We start from the raw sequence: 26433 nt of genomic DNA on the forward strand, positions 1-26433 counted from the left end.
TATAGCTTGCCGAACTTCTTTCTGGGCTCAGCTCCCCGTCTTTGACTTCATAGATTCTGATTCCAACCAGTTTTTCTTCCTTTGTTCAGGAGCCTCTGACCAGGGTTGCTACCAGTCGGCCATCTTCCCAGAATCCCCCAGGGTTGTTTTTTAATTTCTGGGTAGGTTTACTTTGGTGGTGTACCCTCCTGTTGCTTGTTATAAAGAATGGGTCTGAATATTTCCTGTAGAGCTGGTCAGGTCATGGCAGATTTCCTCAGCATGTGGATGTCAGTGAAGTATTTGATTTCTGCTTTGCAAAGGAAACTCAGTTTAACAGGGTGTATAGGATCCTGGGTTAGAGATTATTTTAAGAAGGTTGAAAGTTGATGACCATCCTTTTCTGACTTGGAACGTTTTGGCTGAAAGATTTGCAGTTATCCTTATACTTTTCCCTTTGTAAGTAATACTTTTCTTACGCCTGGCTGCTTGCAGAAGTTTCTCCTTCATATCAACATTGCCAAATTTAGTTATAATGTATCTAGGAGATGCTTTGTCTGGATTGAGATATGCTGGGGTTCTAATACCTACTATCTGTATTTCTTTGTCTCTTCCAGTGCTTGGGAAATTCTCTGCCATAATGTAATGTCTTGGAGCAGAGAATTTGTGCTTTTGGGACCATCTTCTTCTCCTTCAGGAATCCCTGTAATTTGCATGTTTGATTTCTTAGCATGATCTCATAACTTTCTCAGGGAATGTTCTGTTCTTTTTCTCTATTTTTCTGCCTCTTTGAATGCTTGGGATAGTTCGAGAGTCTTGTTTTATCTGAGATTCTTTCTTCACACTGCTCACACTCTATTTATGAGGGACTCTGCTGTATTTTGAAGCTCCTCAAATACCTTTTTCAATTACTTAAGTTCTGGTATATCTTTCTTCATTATGTCCATATCCTTGGTGACTTTGTCTTTTAATTCATTAATTTTTTAAGGCAACTTCTGATTTGTTCTCTGTTTCTCTCTTTCCCTCCATTCTAATTATCTTATTTGCCATCCATATTCTAAATTCTATTTCTGACATTTCAGCAATTTCTCTGTGGATGGGATTCTCTGTTGTATTTTCCTTGATGTTCCCAGGAGGTCTTCTCTGATTTTTCATGTTTTTTTGATGTTGCTAGAGTTCTTCAGCTGATTCCTCCTCATGAGTATTTTCTGCTTCTTCCTCTTTTTTAATATGTTAATTATACAGTTTTAGTTGAATTGATAGGTTTTCAGTGATGAGTCCACTCCTTACCTTTGTAGTGCCACCGCTGCACTAACAAGGGCAGATGAGTGGTGAATCTGCAGCCCCAGTGTCTCTAGGATTCTGCCTACCAAGAATCAGTAGGCAGTACTGGCCCAGAGTTCCAATCAAAGTTGCTCTTCCAGTACTGTCCCTGTCTACCAAATCAAGCTCACAAGCCTGCTGAACTGATAGTGCTGGCCCAGAGTTCAGGAGAGATGCTTATGGACACCATCCAGACGGTCTAGTGCTAAGGGCTGCAGCTCTGTAGATAGCGTAGGCCCAGAGCTCAGACAAAGTCGTTTAGGCACTGGGGCTTAGAGGGTTGCCGCCCAGCAGGGGATGCAAATCTAAAGTTTAGTTAAGAGTCCCTTAGGCACTGGGCATAGCTCACCCACTTGAGTGCAGAGAGCCTCCACCGAGTGGAAAGTGTTAATTCAAAGTTCTGTAGAAAGTTGCTTAAACTCCAGACCCACCCACCCAGCTGAGCTCATAGAGCCTTCACACAGTGGAGAGTGCCAATCCAAAGTTCAGTTGAAGGTGGATTAAACATCAGCCCTGCCCACCCAGTTGGGCTCCGAGAGCCCCACCTGATAGAGGCCAGAGGTCCAAAGTTCAGTTCAAAATCACTTAAACCTGGACTTACCCACTCAGTTGAGCTCAGAGAACCCCTCCTGGTGGAGGCCCGAGGCCCAAAGTTCAGTCCAAAGTCAATTAAACTCAACCCTGCCCCCCAAATGAGGTCAGAGAGCCTTGCCTGGTGGAGGCCAAAGGTCCAAAGTTTGGAGCCCAGTGTCACACCTGCCTGCCCATCCAGTCAAGCTCAGAGAGCTGTACCCGGTAGAAAGGGACCAGGTCCAAAGTTCAGTCACAAGTAAAAGTTGTTAAGCAATGCCCACCCAATGGAGCTCAGAAGTTGTCCTGAAGGGCATAAAACAGAACTGCCTGAGAATTCCTGAGAGGCTGGATGGGTAGTTCACCCTCTCCGCACAAAAGCTTGGCCTGCTGTGCTACTGTTCTCATGCTGCAGCTCGGTGGGCAGCAGACTTCTCTAGCTTCCCAGTGAGCTTGTCAAATAATTTGAACTCTACAGGGGGCAGTCCTTCCAGCAAGAAGGGTGGGGGAAGGGTGATCTGGGTGCCCAGGATTATAGGAAAAATATTTGGTCTTTTGTGCTAGACAGAATGGGACCCAGTCTCAGTTGTGGGACCTCAGTAATGGAAGGAGGGGACTGGGACTTAGCAACTGCTCTCCCATGGGATAAACCCAGTTTATCTGGCTGACTGGTTGCCTACCACAGAGCTCCTATTTATGGTGAAGGGTCTACTTCTGGGAGCTGGGCTCGTACCTGTTATTTTTCTTCCACTTTCTGACTTTCTGTTTTTTTTTTTTTTTTTCCTGAGACAGTCTCACTATGTCGCCCTCAGTGGAATGCTGTGGCAACATAGCTCACAGCAACCTCCAACACTTGGGCATAAGCGATTCTCTTGCCTCAGCCTCCCAAGTAGCTGGGACTATAGGTGCCTGCCATAACACCGAGCTATTTTTTTTTTTTTGCAATTGTTCTTATTTAGCAGGCCCAGGCCAGGCTTGACCCTGCCAGCCTTGGTGTATGTTGCTGGCACTCTACTCACTGAGCTTTGGGCATTCAGCCTCTTCCACTTTCTTGTTTCTGCTACTTCATTTCGCCTGGGTGATGTGTACCTCATGCAGTCCTCGTAGTGCAGAGCTCCTCTCATTTGGTCTCCATTCACTTCAATGTAATATCTCTCCCTTAGGGGACAAGCCTCTGGTGAAAGCTGCTTCTAGTCAGTCACCTTCCCACAATTACCCCCTAAATATTTCTTTCTTTCTTTCTTTTTTTTTTTTTGATAGTCTCATTTTATTGCCCTCAGTAGAGCACAGTGGCATCACAGCTCACAGCAAGTTCAAACCACAGAGCTCAAGTGATCCATCCGCCTTTGCAAATTCAGTTTCTTGAATACTTTTTGTAACCCTTCATTCCTTTTCATTCTTTTTTAAAATTGAGCAATAATAATAATAATGCAAAAAAAGTAACATTCAGATTGTTAGATAAGAGTATGTCTATCATAGAACGCTTTGACTCTGAGGTTCAGTATGGAGTCATCAGTTAACTTCTTATTTTTTTTCCAAAGTCTCAAAAAATAGACAACTAATATAAATAAAAATAGAAGATAATTTCAAAAAACAGATCATGACAAATCTTATAGACAATAGAAAAAATGCTTTAAAATAAAATTGGAAAAAATATAAAGGGAAATTACAAACATATTTCACTTATAAATGAGGATGCAATATCTTAACCAACATATTAACAAGTTGAATTAAAAATTAATGTTCAGTGGTGGGTTCAAACCTGGCCCTGGCCAAATTGCAACAACAACAAAAAATAGCCAGGCGTTGTGGCAGGCACCTGTAGTCCCAGCTACTCTGGAGGCTGAGGCAAGAGAGTTGCCTAAGCCCAGGAGTTGAAGGTTGCTGTGAGCAGTGTTTTGCCATGGCACTCCACTGAGGGTGACAAAATTAGACTCTGTCTCTACCAAAAAAAAAAATTAATGTTCAAGTAAACATTTGGTCAAAATTAAATCCAATTTATGTGAAAATTAGTCACTATTTTCTTTTCTTTTTTTTTCTTTTCCTTTCCTTCACCCTCTCGCTCCTTCTCCCTTTGTCTGCTCTCCCTTTCCCCCATGCCCCACCATGTCATTAATTGTCCTCATATCAAAGTTGAATACATAGGATTCAAGCTTCTCCATTCCTATGATGCTTCACTAAGAATAATGTGTTCTACCTCCATTCAGGTTATTACAAATGCTGTAAAATCTTCATTTTTTTAATGGCTGAATAGTATTCCATGGTATACACATACCATAGCTTGCCAATCCATTCCTGGGTTGAGGGGCACTTAGGCTGTTTCCACATTTTAGTGATTGTAAATTGAGCTGTGATAAACAGTCTAGTACAAGTGTCTTTATAGTAAAAGGTGTTTCTCCTTTTGGAAGATGCCCAGTAATGGGATTGTAGGATCAGTTTTTGAGGTTTCTCCATATTTCCTTCCAAAAAGGTTGTATTAGTTTGCAGTCCCACTGGCAGTGTAAAAGTGTTCCTTTCTCTCCACATCCATGCCAGAATCTGCAGTTTTGAGATTTTGTGATATGGGCCATTCTCGCTGGGGTTAGATGATGCCTCAGGGTGGTTTTAATTTGTATTTTTCTAATAATTAAGGATGCGGAACGTTTTCTAGCCATTTGTCTGTCTTCTTTAGAGAAGGTTCTGTTCATCACTCTTCCTTATCGATGTATGGGATTGTTGGTTTTTTTCTTGTGGATTAATTTAAGTTCTGTATAGATCCTAGTTATTAAGCTTTTGTCTGATTCAAAATATGCAAATATTCTTTCCCATTGGTTAGGTTGTCTGTTTGCTTTGGTTGTTGTCTCCTTAGTTGAACGGAAGCTTTTCAGTTTAATTAAATCCCATTTGTTTATTATTGCTGTTGTTGCTATTGCCATGGCAGTCTTCATAAAGTTTTTCCCCAGGCTGATATCTTCTAGTGTTTTTTTTATTCTTTCTTTGAGGATTTTTATTGTTTCATGCCTTACATTTAAGTCCTTTATCCATCTTGAGCCAATTTTTGTGAGTGGAGAAAGGTGTGGGTCTAGTCTCAGTCTTTTACATGTGGATATCCGGTTCTCCCAGTATCATTTATTGAATAGGGAGTCTTTCCCCCAGTGTATGTTCGTGTTTGGTTTATCGAAGGTTAGATGGTTTCAAGTTGTTGGTTTCATTTCCTTGTTTTCTATTCAATTCCAAATGTCTATGTCTCTATTTTTGTGCCAGTACCATGCTGTCTTGACCACTATGTACCTTGTAGTACAGCCTAAAATCTGGTATGGTGATACCTCCAGCTTTGTTTTTATTACTAAGAACTGCCTTAGCTATATGGATTTTTTTCTGGTTCCATACAAAACGCAGAATCATTTGTTCCAAGTCTTGAGAATAGGATGTTGGTATTTTAATAGGGATGGTGTTGAATCAATAGATGGCTCTGGGAAGTATAGACATTTTAACAACGTTGATTCTTCCCAGCCATGAGCATAGTATGTTCTTCCATTTGTTAAAGTCCTCTGCAGTTTCCTTTCTTAGGGTTTTATATGTTTCTTTATAGAAGTCCTTCACCTCTTCTGTTAGGTGTATTTGTAAGTATTTCTTTTTCTTTGGGGCTATGGTGAAGGAAGTTGTGGTCTTACTTGGTTTCTCATCTTGGCTATTGTTGGCATATACAAAGGCAACTGACTTGTGGATATCGCTTTTATATCCTGAGACATTACTGTATTTTTTGATGACTTCCAAGAGTCTTGTGGTTGAGTCTTTGGGGTTCTCTATGTGTAAGGTCATATTATCAGCAAAGAGGGAGAGTTTGACTTCCTCTATTCCTCTTTATTTTCTTGTCTTGCCTATTTGTATTGGCTAGAACTTCCAGCACTTTGTTGAATAGTGATGGTGACAGAGGACAACCTTGTCTGGTTCCAGTTCTAAGTGGAAAAGCTTTCAGTTTAACTCCATTCAGTAAAATATTGGCTGTGGGTTTATCATAGATAGCTTCAGTCAGTTTAAGAAATGCGCCACCTATGCCTAAACTCTTCAGTGTTCTAAGTAGAAAAGGATGCTGAATTTTATGCTTTTTCTGCATCTATTGAGAGGATCATATTGATCTTTGTTTTTGCTTCTGTTGATATGGTGAATAACGTTTATGGACTTGCATATGTTAAACCAGCCTTGCATCCCTGGGATGAAACTTACTTGATCACGATGTATGACTTTTTTTGATGATAAGCTGTAATCTATTGGCTAGGATTTTGTTGAGAATTTTTGTAGCTATATATTCACTAGAGAAATTGGTCTGAAGTTGGTCTTTTCCTGGTTTTGGTATCAGGGTGATGTTTACTTCATAGAATGTGTTGGGGAAGATTCTTTCCTCCTCAATTTTTTGGAATAATTTCTGTAATATAGGAATAAGCTTGTCTTCGAAGATTTGATAGAATTCTGGTGTGAAGCCATCTGGACCAGGGCATTTTTTTGTTGGGAGATTTTTTTACTGTTTCTTTGATCTCAGTGGTTGAAATTGGTCTGTTCAGGAGATCTGTTTTATCTGGGCTAAGTCTAGGGAGAGAATATGAGTCCAAATATTGATCCATTTCCTTCACGTTGTCAAATTTCTGGGCATATAATTTCTGGTAGTATTTAGAGATAATCTCTCATATCTCTGTGGCATCAGTTATTTCCCCTTTATCATTTCTGATTGAGGTTACTAGAGATTTTACTTTTTTATTTCTAGTTAGTTTGGCCAAAGGTTTATCTATTTTGTTTATTTTTAAAACAACTCCTTGTTTCATTAATTTTCCGAATGATTCTTTTGTTTTCAATTTCATTAATCTCTGATTTAGTTTTGGATATTTCTTGTCTTCTGCTGGGTTTAGACTTAGATTGTTCTTTTTCCGATTCCATAAGATGGCTTGTGATTTTGGTGATGTACTCTCTTTCTGTTTTTTTGAATGTAGGCCTTTTAGAGTAATAAATTTTGAATGTAGGCCTTGTAGAGCAATAAATTTTCCTCCCAGGACTTCTTTTGCTGTATCCCACAGGTTTTGGTAACTTGTATCTTTGTTGTTGTTATACTCAAGGAAGTTATGATTTCCTCTTTTTATTTCTTCTTGCACCCAACTGTCATTCAGCATAAGATTATTTAACTTCCATGCCTTTGTGTGAGGTTGAACGTTTTTGTTGGAGTTGAGTTCCACTTTTAGTGCCTTGTGGTCTGAGAAGATGCAAGGTAAAATTTCAATTCTTTTGATTTTGTTGAGCTTTATTTTGTGTCCTAGGATATGATGAATTGTGGAGACTGTTCCATGGGACGATGAGAAGAATGTATATTCTTTATCTTTGAGATGGAGTGTTCTATATATGTCTATCAAACACAGTAGTTCTAAGGTTTCATTTAAATCTCTTACATCTTTGTTTAATTTCTGTTTAGAGGATCTTTGCAGCTCTGAGAGAGGGGTATTAAAGTCCCTGTTATCATGGTGTTATGTGATGTCATATTGCTCAGACTAAGTAAGGTCTGTTTCAAGAATCTAGGAGCATTTATATTGGGTGCATAAATATTTAGAATTGAAATGTCTTCTTGTTGTATTTTTCCCTTGACCAATATGAAGTGACCATCATTGTCTTTTTTGACTTTAGTTGCTTTAAATCCACATGTATCTGAAAATAAGATTGCAACCCCTCTTTTCTTTTGAATTCTATTTGCCTGTAAAATTGACTTCCATACCTTAACTCTGAGTTTTAATTTGTCTTTTGACATGAGGTGTGTTTCCTGTGGACAGCAAATAGATGGCTTGTGTATTTTAATCCAGTCAGCCAATCTGTGTCTCTTTAGTGGGGAATTCAAGCCATTAATATTTATTGAGATAATTGTTAAGTGTGGGAGCGTTCTATTCATCTTATTTTGTGAAAGTCCATTGCTTAGTTTTATCTTTTGCATCCTTGTGGAAGCTAGGTTCTGTCCTTTCATTTCCGGGTGTTTACTTTGTTGAACGTCCATTGTGATGGTTAGTGTGTAGAACAGGTTGAAGTTTTTCCTGTAAAGCTGGTCTTGTGGTGGTAAATTTCCTTAATGTTTGCATGTCAGTAAAATATTTGATTTCTCTATCAATTTTAAAGCTTTGCTTAGCGGGATGTAGAATTCTGGGCTGGAAATTGTTCTGTTTAGGTAGATTAAAGGTAGATGACCATTGTCTTCTGGCTTGAAAAGTTTCATTAGAAAAGTCCGTGGTCACCCTGATGGATTTGCCCCCGTCAGTCAATTGGCGCTTATGTCCTGGCAGCTTGCAAAATCTTTCCTTTTGTCTTGACTTTAGATAGATTCATCACAGTGTGTCTTGGAGAAGCTGTATTTGAGTTAAAGCGACCAGGGGACTGATATCCCTCTGAAAGGAGTATGTCAGAATATTTGGTGATATTTGGGAATTTTTCATCTATAATATTCTCTAGAATGGCTTCCATTCCTTGGGGCATTCTTCTTCTCCTTCTGGGATACCTATAACTCGTATGTTTCAATGCTTCATAAAGTTCCATCATTCTGTCAGTGAACATTCTGCTTTCTCTCTCTTCTTTTCTGCATCTTTAGCTATCTGAGTTCTCTCAAGAGCTTTAGCCTCTACCTCTGAGATTCTTTCTTCTGCATGATCTAATCTGTTGTTGATACTTTCTATTGTATCTTTAAGTTCCCTAATTGACTGCTTCAGTTCCCCCAGCTCTGCTATATCCTTTCTATAGTCTTCATATTGTTCATCTCTTATTTGATTCTGTTTTTGGATTTCCTTTTGGCTATTTTCCACTTTCTCAGCAATTTCCTTCATAGTTTTCATCATCTGTATTTTAAATTCCCCTTCTTTCATTTCTAACATTTCTTTATAGGTGGAATCCTCTGCTGTAGCTACCTCATGGTCCCTTGTAGGGGTTGCTCTGGACTGGTATTTCATGTTACCTGAATTTTTCTGCTGATTCTTCTTCATGAGTGCTTTCTTGTGTCTGGTTCCTTTCTCTAATTTTCCTTTCACTTCCTCTTGTTCTTGAAGTTACTGTGCCTCTGGCCTAAAGTTTTAATGTGTCCTTTTGGTATGAGACCGGAAGGATGAGAAGATTGAAAAGCAAGAAGGGAAAAAAGATTTAAGAATTAAATAAAAAAGAGAATGAAGAGGGGGTGAGTGAAAGGAAATATTGACAAAAAGAAGAGAGGCACTGAAAGAGGGAGACAGGTGTAATGTAGGTGTATAGTAGGGTACTTGTACCCAACCTTAAGAACCTCCAACCTCTGGGGGTGCTGGGTTGGGTGGTTCCCTTGAGGTCAGCAGCTCTTTGCCAGCCTGATCAGACACTGTACCCCACCTCCACCAGGTAGAAAGAAAAGACAAAAATATTATATATGAAACTGAAACAAACAAACACCCTTATGGGATAAATTTGGGGGGAAAAAACAAATAAAAGGCCGGAAACACTGGCCAAAATGAAATTCTAATTGTTAAAGAAGGCAAAAATGGAAGATTGTATTTGAACTAGAATAGTGAAAAAAAAAAAAAGACAAAAATGGAAAAAAAAGAAAAATGTAGAGGAAAAATGTTGAAATTAAAAAAAAACAAAACAAAAACCAACAAACACAAAGAACCCCCAAACCAAAAAACCAAACAGTGTATATATCTTGCTGAATATTGTCCAGGCAACAGGTGATCTGAGGTATGAGATGTTAACTGTAATGTTGATACTACAGCTATATGAGATGGAGACTGAGGCCTCTGCTGATTTCTCAGACCTCGCAGGCTTAGGAGCTGAAAAGTCTCCTCAGCCTGCTTAAAAGACACTTCAGACTGTGAGCCTTGGCTAAGCAGAAGCTTTTTAAGGAAAGCAATTATCGCTGGGATGTTTCCTTGTGTGGCTGCCTGCTTATGCAAAACTGGACTCACTCTGTGCCCCTGAGGGCCAAGGCTGTAATCTGCCAAACACTTAGATCTCTGCTTTTCCCTAGCATCTCAGGATCTGCCTTTGGACAGCTCAGTCACTAGATTACTTGCCCAAGGTGTCCTGGCTGCTCCCTGCACTGTGACCCACAGGGGCTTCAGGGGCTGCTCCTCCACAGTGGCCAAGTGGGCAGCCCACAGGTGAATGATATTAGCTCCTTTCCTGCTTGGTGGCTCAGTCCGGGGCCCCAGACTATGCCCAAAGTTGTCTGTACACCCATCCAAGATCTCCCAAGGCAGTTCAATCGAGTGCCCAAGTCCAAAATAACCAAAACAGCCCACAGGTAAGGCTTTTCCTGTTTGCAGTCTTGTTGTTACTTTGGTTACAGCTGCCAGCAGCCTCTGACTGAACAAATGCACCTACTACTTGCCAGTTTTCCACCGCTTTTGTCCTCCTTGTGGGGTCCAGAAGTCTCTACTGACTCCCTGTGTCACCAAAGGGAAGTTTCTGGGCAGAACCCACCAGCCAGAGATGCTTGGAGTCTTCTCTCCCTATTCTCAGTTGCACAGTTGCACAGAAGCTGTTACTCGACCGCCATCTTACTCGGAAGGCCCCTTTTCATTCTTTATAATAAGATGGAGCAATGAAATAAGAACATGTTTTTAAGGAAGGAATAGATAAGAATAGATAAGACTTAGTGATTGGTTTGACAGAATTGATGAAAAGGGATGTTCCTGCCAATCCAGCCAAACCACTGTGTCATGAATCACATATACTCACACATCCAGCCATTTCTCTCCAAGAAAAAGAACAACTAGATACAGTTCTCATGGTTCTACCTGATGGGAGGACTTCCCCTCACCACTGTCCCCTGGGGACATCCCAGACAGTGGTTTGCTGCAGCTGTCCACTTTTAGGTGGTGCCTGCATATCTTGAATTACCATCTGTAATGCAGGCCTGGTAGCTTGGTGGCCCATGGTCACTGATGTGTCTCTATGAAGGCCCAGTAGCAAGCCAAAAGCTGTGTCTCAAAAGGAGAGTAACCATCTGCATATAATGACAGGGCCTCACTGTAAAATGTTGAAGGCCTCTGCTGTGATTTACCCACAGGGATCTGCACAAGGCTCCAAACAGCATCTCTGTCACTGACACTTCAAGTACTATTCACTCATGTGGGAGAGCAGCTCACCAGCAGCCTGGACCTCTGGCAGAACCTTCTCTTCTTCTGGGCCTCACTCAAAACTAAGAGCTTTTGGGATCACTTGGTAAATGGGCTGGAGTAAAACACCCAAATGAGGAGTATGTTGCTACCAAAATCCAAAGAAGCCCGAACCTAGTGTGATGCACCAGCTTATCCTTGACCATAGCAGGGACATCTCGATATGCCATACACCACTAGACCCTTATAAATTGCTCTGATGTAGAAGACTCTGGAATTCTAGTGAGATTTATTTCCCACCCTCTGACATACAGATGTCTTGCCAACAAGTATAGAGTAATTGCTGCTGCTTGCTTCTGCCATATTCCATTTAGGCTACTTTAGCAAACTATCACAGACTGATGGCTTATAAACAAGAGAAATTTGTTTTTCACAATTCTAGAAGCTGGAAAGTTTTAGGTCAAAGGGCCAGTCTATTCAGGGGCTGATGAGGGCAGTCTTCTTGCTTTGCCCTCACATGGCAGAAGAGAGGCAGCTCCCCAGATCCTCTTTTAGAAGGACACTAATCCCATTCATGAGGGCTCTGCCCTCATAACTTGATCACTTCCCACAGGGCCCTGATACCATTACTCTGTGGGTTCAGATTTCAACATATAAAATTGAGGGAGGACACAGTTTATGTCACTATCCATTCCACCACTAAGTTTTTTCACTTCTTGGATTTCCATTTGATCCTTTTTGTTTTTTCCCTCTGAGACTTTCATCCATTGAAGGTATATTTCATTTTACTGAGGATTGTTATAGTAGTTGTTTTAAAATCCTCGTTGGATAGTTCCAATATCTGGTTGATTCGTTTTCTTCTGAGATTGTATTCTCTTTTGTCATGTTTTTTGTATTTGGGGTAATTGGAGATTATATCCTGAACATTATGAATACTTCATTGTGGAGATTCTGCGTTCTGGTATTGTTCTCCAGTTAGTATTGCTTCCTTTGTTTTAGCTGGTAGTTTTCTTGACTGACCTTGAACTACAGACTTTGTTTCTGGGCAGCAGCTCTGGTTGTGATTAGCGGAGCTGCTTGGAGTTTGTCTGCACATACAGGTGTTGGGTTAGTCAGAGCCGTGATTAGACAGAATTTGGGTCCATTTTTGAGCTTTGCTTGTCTTCTTTTTGGTTCACGTCATCTCCCTCAGTGTTTGTGATTTTTCAGCTTTACTTTTTAGTTTTTTTCTGCTTTTGAGCTTTTCTGTGGGTTCTCTGACTGCCACTGTGTCCAATGCACTGACTATACTTAGCTTCAGGGTAAAAACTGCAGTGACAGGAACTTACTTGTATTGTCCCCTGACTTCTCTACCCTAAGTGAGCATGAACTTCATGTCAGGTTTATCTGCTTCTGTTCACTGTTTTTTTTAGGTGGTGCTTTTTCAGTCTTTCCAGGTTTTATATTTTCTGCAAGAGAGGTGTTTGTCCAGCAGGTTCTTGTTCCCTCATACTTGGGTGGGAGTTTATGTTTTTGTTTTGAAGTAGTTCTTATAGCAAGTTTAATTTAGTTATGCTATTGCTACTCATTACCTGTTTGCAATAAAAAAAAAATTACAAGTAGTTTGTGATATTTATAGATGTAAGTAAGCACTGAAGGGGAATATTAGCTTCACAGATATTTTATTGAGTATGACTCTGAGTCAGATACTGAGCTAAGCACTGGCAAGATAAATAAACTAAGGGGAAAACTACTGTCAGGGTACTTAGAAATAAACTAAGGGAAACTATTATCAAGGTAAAATCTGGGAGAAACAGAAAGGGAAGAAGAATTGTGGGCATTGATCTCACTAACTTCCACCTGCTACACTAAATCTTTTTTCTCATTTCTTTTTTTTGGCCGGAGCTGGGTTTGAACCCGCCACCTCTGGCACATGGGGCTGGTGCCCTACTCCTTTGAGCCAAAGGTGCAGCCTGTCATTTCTTTATCCTAATTATTATGGATGTAACTTGCTTGTAAGAAGAAAAAGAATTAGTTTCAAATTTTGGCATTTGATTTAGAGTTGTTATTGCATGATTGATTTTCAGGGTTCAGATTGCATGATTGATTTTCAGGGTTCAGATTGCATGATTTATTTATATTTATTTATTGATTGATTACTTTGTTTAATTGTTTAGGCATTTGACAGCTCTTTACCAGCTTGGTCAAAGTAGCTTTGACCAAGAAAGGATTGTGATGGATTTAATTGTAAATGAGTTCAGTGTTGGTAAGTCTCATCTGGGTTGATAACTAAAGATGTTTAAAAAGCCAGGAAGTACAGAAGTAATCAGAAGTAGGTTTCTAATATGGTGCAGACTCTCAGGAACAAAGTAAGGATTTGAGGTGGAGTCTTCCATTTGAAGGTGGTAGTTAAACCTGGGGGTAGGAAAAGGAGTGAGGGTATAAAGAATGTGCAGAGGTCTGAGAGCATTACAGGACAAATTATATAGATTCTCATAATCATTTTGTCTAACTCAGAACTTTTTAGAAAAATCAACTGAAAGAGAAACTCGCCAAGAATATGCTCTAGCTATGATTCAGTGCAAAGTTCTGAAGCAGTTGGAGAACTTGGAACAGCAGAAGTATGATGATGAAGATATCAGTGAAGACATCAAATTTCTTTTGGAAAAACTTGGTGAGAGTGTCCAGGACCTTAGGTGTGTTTTTCTTTTAAATTTTCAAATACTGGATCTGTTCAGCTTTGTTTTGACTTATGTAACAGTTTAAGAAAATCTATATTTGTTGCCAACTATAAAAAATCAAGAGATTTCACTAAAATATATTTTCTTTTAAGATATCATTCTTAACATGGCAACAATTGATGACAGTTGTCTTATCCCTTCTCACTCAGGGAGATGCCCACTGTTTACTGCTGTCTCTGAAATCTGACTGGCTTTCCTCTCTGAGGAACTCCCTGAAAGTCTTCTCTCAGAATCCTTTAAACAACAATGATGGTTAATTTGTGGGAGAGGAGAGAATGTTTTTTCCAGCTTTTCGAAGGTCCTATTGGCATATTTTACTTAGTTTGTTTATTTGCTTTGTTACTCAGGCTGGAGTGCAGTGGTGCAATCATAGCTTACTGTAACCGTGAACTCCTGAGCTCAAAGGATTCTCCTAGAGGCCTCTCAGCCTCTGCAATAGCTGGGATTACAGATATGCGACATCATGCTTGGCTAATTTTTCTAATTTTTTGTAGTGATCGGATGTTGCTATATTCCCCAGGCTGATTTTGATGCTCCTGGCCTTAGGTGACCCTACCACTTTAGCTTCCCAAAGTGCTAGGATTATAGGTGTGAGCCACCACATCTAGGTGGATTTTATTTTTATATGAAAATTTTATTTTTTATATGAAAAACTATTACATGAAATTTTATTTTTTATATAAAAATGATGCAAATAACATACATATAATAAAGAAACCCCTTACACGCTATTGAAGGTGCTCCATACTACTCTCTCTGTATTCCCAGCTCCACCTCTGGTTTCTTGTGTTTGTTTCCAAAATGCCTCCTAGCCCCTCTCTACCTACATCTCCCCTCCCAACAAAATAAATAGGGCTTACAGATTCTTGTGGATCCCGTTCTTTTCCTGTTTCATAATATCTTGATGATCTTTCCCATTAACACGTATTCTTTGTTTTCAAACCAATCTCAGGAAATAAAGCCTACTCTGTAGGTAGATTAGAGTTCGGGACAAAGCTGACTTGGGTTTGAATTCTTTGGCTACTTTCTCCATGTGTGGCCTTGTACAAGCTTCTTGAATTTTTAAAGTCATTTTGGTAAAACGGTAATAAAAATGGTCACATTGCAGAATTTTGTGAGCTTATTATGAGGTTCTACTGCCCAGTAAATGCCTGTTGTGTAGTATGTGCTTCAGAAATTTACCAGATAATTCAGTGCAGCCATCATCCTAAGGCCCAAAAGATTTCCCAGAGATGGCAGGTGTTATTTGTATCATTTTATTTGTACTGGATTTTTGTGGAGGGAAGCAAATCATTTTTGTCATTCTATAATTTCAAAAATGGATAATTTGACTGTAATATAATAGGCAGGCCAGCAAGTAGGCTTCACAATTATAAATTTTATTATAATTATGTGTAACAGTTTATGGTCAGTTCTTTTGTAATACTTATTCAAGGCTGTTAAAAGATAAGATTTAGTGGGTGGCACCTGTGGCTCAAGGAGTAGGACACTGGTCCCCATATACCAGGGGTGGCGGGTTCAAGCCCAGCCCCAGCCAAAAACTGCAAAAAAAAAAAAAAAAAAAAGATAAGATTAGCAATAGCTTTGTAAATGATTTAATCCATGTGAGCCAGTTATTATTGCTTAATTGAATTTATTTATATAGAGCAAATGGGTGATAGAGATACCTGAAAGAGGCTTGTCTCTGTTTTTGCTGTTACAGGTATAGGATATGAATGTTAAAAATACTAGTTTACTCTTACAGTGGCTGGCTCTATGTTAAAGTAAATTACTACTTTATTCAAACAAGATAGTCTTATAAATTTACTCAGTACATGGTTGGTCATTAAAATAAAAAAAACATAAAATTCTCATGGAGAGAAACAAACGAAGCCCTCCCAGCAACACTGATAAGCTGAGCAACTTGAAACTTGCAGAGGTGAATCAGAAAGGACGCTATCGACTGTGTTTCTTGAAAGCAAAATAATGGACCATAACATTGTCTCAAAACTTTTGTAGTGATGCACGTGTAACCTGGTTACACTCCATTATGAGCCAACATCTCAATGGCTACATCTCTTTTTAATTTTTACTTGTAAGTCTTAACATGTCCTAACACTGTGTTTGTCTGCTAGCTTACCACATGAATAATTTTTATATTATAAAGCTTTGAATAATTGTTATTCTTTACATAGTGAATGGTTTTTGAACTAAAGTGAACTGCAGTTTGTTATATGCACAGTTTTTTGTTTTTGATTAATGTGTAATAGATTAATTCAGTTAATGATTTAACTTCTACACTGTTGGTAATCACATTGTAAAATAGTGTACTGGTACTTGTTTCTGTGATGTGTTAATGTGATTTATGATACCTACACTATTAGAGTACACTGTTATATTAAAGTACTATGCTTTTATATAAGTTTACATTAGTATATTTAGTGGTCTGGCAAATAAAGAATTTCAAGTGTCTGGGTAGAAATTCTGATTATCAAGTCTTTTACTTAGACCCATTCATGTATATATTGGGATAAGGATTTTGAAAATAAGTGTCAATTTTAAATGTCATGCTCAGCATTCAAATTTGACAGGCATATTGGACCTTAGTGCATGGAATGAAATTTCACATTTGTTATTAGAGATTGTTTAGACTTCGTTTAGTGGTAGTTTGTTAATGTACAAAAGATTTATAATTAAATCTTCAGTGAAGATGTTCATTTTGCTTAATTTTGGAGTAACTCCCCGATTTTTATAAACTTTGAATTCTTTAAAATTTTTGTAGCTCATTTGATGAATACAGTTCAGAACTTAAATCTGGAAGGCTGGAATGGAGTCCTGTGCACAAATCTGAGAAATTTTGGAGAGAGAATGCTGTGAGATTAAATGAGAAGAATTATGAGCTCTTGAAGTAAGTTTTTTGTTCCACTTTACACTCTTAATACCTCTCATTGCATAACCTCACCAACATTTGTTTTTTGTCACTATTTAAGTGTTAGATATTCTGTGGTTTTAATTTGTATTTCCTTGGTGACTGAGATGACTGAATAGCTTTTCATATCCTTTTGGCCATTTGGACATCTTCTTTTCTTGGCAAAGTGCCTATTCAAGTCTTCATTTTTATTTTTTTCATTTTATATGAATTCTATATATATTGTAAACATGAGTTCTTTCTCATACATATATATTTGTTGCAATTATTTTGTACCACTCTGTTCTATACTGTGTTACTCTTCAGTGGTGTCTTGGTGAAGAGAAGATATAAATTTTAATATGGCTTAACTTATTTTTCTTTTTGGTTAGTGCTTTCCTGTGTCCTGGTTAAGAAGTGTTTGCCTATATAAGGTCATAAAGATGTCTTTTCTGTGATATCTTCTAGAAGCTTTTCTCATCTTAAAAGCTTAAGAGGTTAAATTTTGATCTTAAATTTAGATCTCCAGGCCATCTTGATTTATGGGTAAGATAAAAAGTAGGGAATAAGATTTATTTTTTTCCTTACATGGATATCTAATTGAACCATCATGATTTATTAGAAACCACAGTGCTCTGGTGGTTTACCATTGTAATAAGATGACTAAACATGTGCATGTGTCTTTTCTTTTTAGTGAAGTATAATTCATATATCACATACCTAATGTGTACAGTTCACTAATTTTTAATGTGTTCTCAGATATGTGCAACCATTAGGAAGTAAATTTTAGATCAATTTCACCTCTTAAAAAAGAAACCCCATATCCTTTAGCTGTTACTTCTCTATCTACCCATCTACCTAGGCCTAAGCAACCAGTAATCTCTGGATTTGCCTATTATAGAAATTCCCTATAAATGGAATCATAAAATATTTGTATTTTTGTAACTAGCTTCTTTCACTTACTGTAATATGTTTTAAGGTTCATCCCTGGTGTGGCATTTGTCAGTACTTTGTTCCTTTTTATATAATAGACCATTGTGTGGATAAGGCTAGATTTATTCACTCAATAGTTAGTAGACATTTGGTTTATTTCTACCTTTTTGTTATTATAAATATTGTTGCCAATACTTGTGGTACAAGTTATTGTGTGTACATATGTTTTCATTCCTGTTGCTTGGGAAGCTACCTAGGAGTAAAATTGCTAAGACATATTGTAACTCTGTGTTTACATTTGTGGGACTGCCAGACTGTGTTCCAATTCGGCTGTACAATTTTATATTCTCATCTACAGTATATGTAGGATCTGATTTTTCTAGCTCTTTGCCAACACCTGTGATTATCTGACCTTTTGATAGTTATGTTGGGGGTATATAATGGTATTATGTGATATCTATTTGTACTTTCTGATGGCTAATGATGTCAAGCATATTTTCATGTATTTATTGGGTATTTGTATACTTTGGAGAAATGTCTGTTCAGATCCTTGGCGAATGTGTTAATTGGCTTGGCTTTTTGTTACTTAGTTGTAAACCTTCTTTATATATTCTGGATGCAAGCCTCTGATCAGATACATAATTTGCAAACTTTTCTCCCACTTTGTGGATTGTCTCTGCACTTTCTTGATAGTGTCCTTTGAAGCATGAAAGCTTTAAAATTGTGATCAAGTCCAGTTTATTTTTTCTTTATTTTCTTAGGCTTTTAGTGGCATGCCAAAGAATCCATTGCCAAAACTGAGACTATGACAACTTCTCTGTTTTCTCAAACATTTTTATAGTTTTAGCTTATATTTATGTCTTTGATCCATTTTGAGTTAATTTTTGTAAATAGTGTCAGGTAAGGGTCCAACCTTATTCTTTGGTGTGTGGCTATCTGGTTGTTCCAGCAGCATTTGTTGAAGAGACAGTTTTTTTTCTCTGAATTAAGTTGAATTATCTTGGCACCCTGTGGATCTACACAGTTCAAATCCATGTTATGTGAGGGTTACCTTATTTGTGAATAGTTTTACTTCTCAATTTTTTAATCTAGGTGCTTTTTATCTCTGTTTTTTTTTTTTTTCCTTGCCTAGTTGCCCTGGCTAGAACCTTCACCATATAAGTGTCTTTCTGAATTCTTTATTCTTTTTCATCACCTATATGTCTGTTCTTCTTCTAATAGTACATTATATTAATTGCTGTACTTTATATTAAGTCTGATATTTGATAATATGAACATTCCTGTTCTTCCAAGGTGTTTTGGTGCTTTCTGGCCTTCTGCATTTCTTTCCTTTTTTTTTTTTTTCTGGTATATTCTCTATTAGTTTATTTTTTATTTATTTATAGCTAATATAAGGGTGCTTAGGATTAGGTTATGTGGCTTATGTTTGTAAGTAAAGTTTGCATTGTAGTTGTGTTCTTTGCCTAGGAAGTATGCCATATACCCCTATGTTGTACCCTAGGTGGGAACTAGGTGAGAACTTACTGACCCCCCTCCCACTTACCCCCTTCTTGAATTTAATTGAGTTTTTCTCTCATGTGGCCCTGTAGTTGTTAATCTACTACTTTCAACTCAGTATTGAGTACATGGGATGCTTGATTTTTACGTTCTTGTGGTAGTTTATTTAAGAGAATGTTCTATAGATCCTTCCAGGTAAATATGAAAGATCTGAAGTTTCCATATTTTTTTATGGCTGAATAGTAGTATTATATGGCATACAAATAGACTATAGTTCATTAATCCATTCATGGGTTGATGGGCACTTGGGTTATTTCTACATGAGCTGCAGTAAACATTGAAGTGCAGATGTCCTTATGGTCAAAGGACTTTTTTCTTTAGGGAAGATACTGAGTAATGGCCTTGCAGGATCAAATGGAAGGCCTACGTTTAAGTCTCCACACTTCTTTCCATAAAGGCTATACTAGTTTGTGTTCCAACAACAGTGCATGAGTGTTCCAGCCTCTGCAGCTTTGGGACCTTGGGATGTGGGTCATTCTCATGGAGGTTAGGTGATATCTCAGAGTAGTTTTAATTTGCGTTTTTCTGATGCTTAGGGACAATGAGCATTTTTTCATGTGTTTGTTGGCCATTTTTCCTCATGAGAAAAGCCTCTGTTCATGTCTTTTGGCCAGTTGTTAATGGGGTTGTTTGCTCTTTTCTTGTTGATTTCCTCAAGTTCCTCGTAGATTCTGGTTATTAGTGCTTTGTCCTATTGGTAACATGTGAATATCTTCTCCCATTCTTAAGGTTGTCTGTTTGCTTTGTTGATTGTGTCCTTAACTGGATAGAGCTTTTTAACTTGATTAAGTTCAATTTTTTTTTTATTTTATTTTTGTCATTGCTGCAACTGCCAATGGGGTCTTTATAAATTATTTTCTTAGGCAGATAAGATTCAGAGTTTTTACCATACTGTCTTCTAGAGTTTTTATAGTTTTGTGTCTTATGTTTAAATCTTTTATCTAACATGAGTCAATTTCTGTAAGTGGTGAAAGATATGGGTTGAGTTTCGGTGTTTTATTTGTGGCTAGCCATTTTTCCTAGCATCATTTATTGAAAAGGAATTTTTGTCCCCACTGTGTGTTTTTGTTTATTTTATTGAAGAGCAGATGGCTATATGTGGCTGGTTTCACCTCTAGGTTCTCTGTTCTGTCCCATAGATTTATGTCTTTATTTTTATTCCAGTACCATGATCACTATAGACTTGTAGTATTACCTGAAGTCTGATAACATGATGCCTCCAGATTTGTTCTTATTTTGTAGAATTGTGTTTGGTATTTGAGTTTTTTTTCCTTTTTTTTAGTTCCATACAAAATAAAGAATGGTTTTTTCAACATCTTCAAAGTATCACATTGGTATTTAATGTAGTAAATCTGTATGTCACTTTTGGTAGTATGGACATTTTGACAGTGTTGATTCTTCCAGCCATGAGCATGGTATGTTCTTCCATTTGTTAACATTCTCTGCTGTTTCTTTTCTCAGAAAAGAAAGAAAGGTCTCTGTAGCGATCTCTTACATCCTTTGTTAAGTATATTCTAAGGTATTTCATTTTCTTTTATGCTACGGTGAAGGTTATTGTGTCTTTGATTTGATTCTCAGCTTGGCTATTGTTGGTGTATATGAAAGCTACTGATTTGTGAATATTGATTTTATATCCCAAGATGTTACTATATTTCCTCATGACTTCCAGAATCTCATGGTTGAGTCCTTGGGATTTTCTATTTATAAGATCATATTGTCATCAGCAAGGAGTAATCGTTTGACCTCTTCCGTCCCCATATGGATAACATTGATATCCTTTTTTTAGCCTGATTGCATTGACTAGGACTTCTACACTATGTTGAAGTGGTGGTGATCTTGGGCTTCATTGTCTGATTCCATTTATAAGCAGAAATGCTTTAAGTTTTTCTTCATTCAGTATGATATTGGCTGTGGGTTTGTTTAAGAAACGTCCCATTTATACCTATTTTCTTAAGTGTTCTTATCAAAAAAGGATGCTGAATTTTGTTAAATGCTTTTTCTGTGTCCATTAAGAGAATCATATGTTCTTTGTTTTTACTTCTGTTTATGTGGTGGATTATGTTTATGGATTTGTGTATGTTGAACCAGCCTTGCATTCCTAGGATGAAGCCTACCTAATCATAATATATTATTCTTTTGACATGTAGGTGAATTCTGTTTGCTAGCATTTTATTGAGTATTTTTGCATCAATGTTCATTAATGATATTGGTCGATAGTTTTATTATTTTTGTTGGATCCTTTCCTGATTTTGGTATCAGGTTGATATTTGCTTCCTAGAAGGAGTTGGGAAGGATTCCTTTTGTCTCAATGTTTTGGAATATGTTCTACAGTATAGGTATAAGCTTTTTGAAAGCTTGATGGAATTCTGGTGTGAAACCATCTGGTCCAGCACTTTTTTTTGCTGAAAGCCTTTTTATTGCTGTTGTAATTTCAGTGCTTGATATTAGTCTGCTCAAGAGTTTTATTTTTTCCTGGTTGAGTGTAGGGAGGTAGTGTGATTCCAAGAATTGGTCCATTTCCTCCACATTTCTGAATTTCTGGGAATAGAGTTTTTGTGGTAATCAGTGATGATCTTTTGTATCTTTATGTTATCTGTTATTTTCCTTTGTTTGTGATTGAGCTTATTTGAGATCTTTTTCTAGTTAAGCTGGCCAAAGGTTAATAAAATAAATCAATTTTTATTTGTCTTTTTAAAGAACCAACTTTTTGTATCGCTGATCTTCTGACTGGTTGTTTTTTTCTCAATTTCATTTAGTTCTGATCTTATATGGGTTATTTCTTTTGTTCCACTAGGTTTGGGATTGAATTGTTTTTCCATTTCCAGTTTCTTGAGATGAGTCATTAGATTGTTGATTTGCACTCTTTCAGACTTCTGAATGTGGACATTTAATGTCTTAAATATCTCTACTAGGACTATTTTTGTGTTTGTACAGTTTTTGATAGCATGTGGCTTCACTGTTGCTTTGTTCACGGAATCTAGTGATTTCCTTTTGTTTCTCCTCCTTGACCCAGCTATTGTTCAGCATAAATTTTTTTCTTTTCCATGACTTTGTGTGGGGATGTGTGTTTCTGTTTGAACTGAGTTCAGCTTTTATTCCATTGTGGTCTGTGAAGATGCAACATATAATCTCTATTCTTTTAAATTTTTTGAGGTTTGATTTATGTCTTGGTATATGAACAATCTTGGAGAATGATCCATGAGCTGATAAGAAGAATGTAGATGCAGTAGTATTGGGTAAAATGATCTGTATATATCTGTTAAGCCCATTTGCTTTAGAGTTGTGTTTAAGTACATCATTTCTTTATTTAGTTTTGGCTTGGAAGATGTGTCCAATTCTGTCAGTGGGTGTTGAAGTCCCCAAATGTTATGGTTTTGTGGATTACCTTATTGTTCAAATCAGGTAGGGTCTGTTTTATAAATCTGGAGGCATTAGTATTGAATGCATAAATATTTAGGACTGCAGTGTCTTCTTATTGTATTGTTCCCTTGATAGTATGCAGTGTCCATGTATGTTTTTCTATGCTTTATTGCTTGAAAGACAATTGTATCTGTGAAAAGGATTGCAATTCCCACTTGCTTTTGGTTTCCATCTGCCTGAATGTTGTTTTCCAACTCCTTACCTGAGTCTTGATTTGTCATGGAGGTTAGGTATGTTTTCTGAAGACAGTGTATAGTTAGCTTGTGCTTTTTTTTATCCAGTCAGCTAGCTGTGCCTCTTCAGTGGGGGAATTTTAAGTTGTTTACATTTATTTAGAGAATTGATAAATAGAGTGGAGTTCTATTCATATTGTTGTATAGCAGTCTATTGCCTTCTTTTGTTACTTAGGCAGTTATAGGAGCTAGGCTTTAACCTTTGGTTTCCAAGTGACTTTACTTTGCTGGTAATCCATTCTGATGGTCTTCATATAGCCCTGATCTAAGTACATCTTGCAGCATAGGTCTTGTGGTGGCAGTTTTCCTCAATGTTCGCTTTTTAATAAAATACTTGATTTCTCCATCAACTATGAAATTTAGTTTTGCAGGATACAGAATCATAGGCTGACAGTTGTTATGTTTGAGAAGATTGAAGACAGGAGACCACTCTCTTCTGGCTTGTAAAGTTTCAGTTCAGAAATACTCTCAGCTGCTACCCTGATGGGTTTGCCCTAACAGGTCAGCTACTGCTTAAAACTGGTGACTTGTGCATTTTCTCTTTCGTATTGACTTTGACTTTGGCCAAGTTAATTATATTGTGTCTAGGAGATGCTGTGTATGAATTGAGTTGACACAGGGTTTGATATCCTTTTAGGAGTATGTTTGAATTTTGGAAATGGTTCACATAGTTCCATAATTCTCTAAGAGAATGCTCTGTTTTTACTCTTCTTTTTTCATGCCTCTTTAAATAATTTAGTTAGCTCAAGAGTCTTGTTTTCACGCTCTGAGATGCTTTTTTTCCCCCATAGTTTAATCTTTTGCTGAAACTTTCTACAGTATTTTGAAACTTCCTGAATGACTCCTTCAATCCTATAGAAGTCACACATCAATGCCAATTTGGTACCCAGGGAACACCAATGGGAGAGATTAGTCAGTGACACTAGAAAAAGTAGTACTATAAGTACATAAAAAACCTATATATTTTACATATTATTGTACAAGTAACTAACAACAGTTTAATCACATTCTATGTTTGTTCTTTTAATTATATTGCCTTCTTTTGATATATGGCTGAGACAGATGTGTTTGCTGCATTCACTGCATGCCTTCATGTATTTCTGGTCTCTCTCTTGGGGACAAAGATAGCAGTGACCTTATTTTATGGTAAGCTTTTTAGTGCCTGTCTCGTAACAACTCCCTTTGGTTCCTTATGAACTATTCCTCTTGTCACCATACCTTGTCCTTGATTGCACTTGTGTCCACAGAGATTCATACCCCTGGCATATTTTTTGTGGAGGCCAGGTGCATTTTGGGCACACATTCTTATGTTTTCTTGACAGAGCTGTTGTGCCAAATCTTTCAGAAACTATTTTCTTCCCAATTGTTTCTTCAAGTGAAGTTGTGAGTAGTGGCTGTTTGTTTCTTGAAAGTCACATACAAATTGTATGCTGCAATGTCAATAATGTTGAAGGAAATGGACAGGGGCCACCACTGAGTCCCTCAGAGATAGGAATATATTCTCACACACTTAGTAAGTGTTTCAACACCTGCATAAAAATAAGTTACATCAGGCTTGTTATCTGTTACCTTCATATCTTCACACGGTGTGGAAAGTACAATAACTTTCTTTCCTGTGTTGGGAACATTACTTACTATTGTCACACGAGGAGAGAAGGTAACTCTTACTACCTCAGATGAAGACTTTTTCATTGGTGCTGATCTGGGTTCTAGAGGCAAATCCAATTTATTCTGTGAATAGTACCAACCTTGATTACATTCTTTTGAAGGTAATGGAGGTGAACTTTCTGTCCATGGTAATATTTCTTCTACTGGACTGATTCAAATGCCAGTTCTGGACCAGTCATTTTACATTCTGGGAGCCAGTACTGTAATTTCTCTGAAGGTTCTCCAGTTTCCCTGCATTTAGCTACTCTACAAAACTATAGTTTTTAGAAGAATCACACAAAAGATTCACTGCAATTCTATACTTCCCTGCTGTAGCTGGTATGTAAAATCTGAATGGATAACGCTTATGGAAAGTTACCAATTCCTTATCGATAGTGGCAGACTTGTGAGGATTGTATTAAAGTGAGAGCTTATTTGTAACCATATTCCAAAGTGCTTGAACTGGAACAAACTTATCATGCTGTCCATGAGCTTCATGTGTTGCAGCATCATAAAAATGTACACATTTCAGTAGGGGTCGCATTCTGTGTTCTGGAAATGTAGCACGGTAACCTGGAAAATTGTCTTCACAGAAGATCTTAGATATTTTCTTTATTTTACTGGTATATCCCACAGTTTAGAGGGATTCCAATTAGTCCTATTATTTCTTCTTTTATGAAGTCTCCAGAATTTTGGATGAATATGTCCTTACATAACTGTTTGACTAGATGTAGTTTCTGATTTGTAAACCTGATTATTACATCCACAGTTTCATTATCAATAAATAGTTGGAAAGCTTCTATTGGAGTTTTGGATTCTGTCGTACTCCTGGTTGAGTCCTTATATTTGCCAGTTGTCTTCCCTAATCCTTTACTGCCTGTGAGTTCCTTATTATTCTCAATGGTGCCGTCATCTGAGCTGTAGGCCACTCCATTTTTACAACTGGGTGTGGCCTCCTTTTCTTGGGCTCCATATTTTGCCTTTCTTCTTTTCTACTGTTGTCATTGTCATCTTCTTCCTCTTCACTCTTATCCTCAGAATGCATAATTTCACCTTCCACGTCTATGATTTCTTCTTGTTCACTATCTGAACTAGTGAAAATGCCTCAGCATTCCTTTTTTAATCTGACATTGTCTGTTCCTCTTTCATATCAGCTACTTACAAATTATATTGCCTCTTTTACATACTTGTGTCTGTATCATGAGGGAAAAAAAGAAAGCCCTTGCTTGACGTGAATGAATTTACAGAATTATTAGATATTCTATATTTTCAGTCATTTATATGTTGACATAAACCAAATACAAAAGTACTGCTTAACTAACTTCACTATGAAGAATACTTAGAACACTGGCTTTCCTGGAAAGGGACTACAACTTGTGGCTGCCTATAAGGAAAGTGTTGAGAACCACTGATGTGAAAGTGCTGACATGTGAAGTGGGTGGATAAGGGTCTAATAACAAAAGTCATAAATGGTAAAACCATAACTTCCCACATAAACAAATACACAAAAACAAAACCACAGTGGGTCAGTCACTGACACCCCCCTTGATTTTCGACTCTACTTTAAGCTCTGCTATATCCTTTCTAATTTTGTCCATGTAGTTGGCAACTTTGTCATGTCATTTGTTCATTCTTTTTTAAAATTTATTCTATTATTTTTTAGCACCATCCCTCTACCCCCATTTATTAACTATTTGTTATTGATATGGACTCTTTTGTTCATTTCTTGGGTCAATTTTTGGGTTTCCTAATGGTGGTTTTCCACATTCCCTTCAATTACCTTCATCATTTTTGCCATCCATAATCTGAATTCCCTTCTGTCATTTCCTTGATTTCTTTATAGATGAGATCTTCTGTGGTAACTTCATTTTGATCCATTGGGAGAGTTGATCTGTTCTAATTTTTTATATTGCTAGTATTTTTTTGTTGGTTCCTCCTCAAGTATGGTTTCCTTATTTTCTTTATTTCCTTCCCCTACTTACATCCCTCATTTCCTCCTTCCCTTTGATCTTCTTTGTGCTTTGAGATTGAAATGGCCCTTTTGGTTCAGGCATGAAAGGAAGAAAAAAACCAAAGAAGAAAAG

The 26433-nt window shown here is 37.4% G+C and overlaps 1 protein-coding gene across 4 annotated transcripts in view; it reads left to right on the forward strand.

Moving 5' to 3' along the window:
* Positions 1–26433, forward strand: part of ATP6V1H (ATPase H+ transporting V1 subunit H) — a 143382-nt gene that overhangs the window by 66306 nt on the left and 50643 nt on the right. For all 4 annotated transcript variants that reach the window (XM_003793699.3, XM_023515397.1, XM_023515395.1 and 1 more), the window contains 2 exons: positions 13449–13627; positions 16434–16559. In XM_003793699.3, coding sequence (XP_003793747.1) covers positions 13449–13627; positions 16434–16559 — 305 coding nt within the window. The remainder of the gene's footprint in view (positions 1–13448; positions 13628–16433; positions 16560–26433) is intronic.

Source organism: Otolemur garnettii, unplaced genomic scaffold, assembly GCF_000181295.1.
Source record: "Otolemur garnettii isolate 467f Iridium unplaced genomic scaffold, OtoGar3 scaffold00071, whole genome shotgun sequence".
Taxonomy (NCBI): Eukaryota; Metazoa; Chordata; class Mammalia; order Primates; family Galagidae; genus Otolemur; species Otolemur garnettii.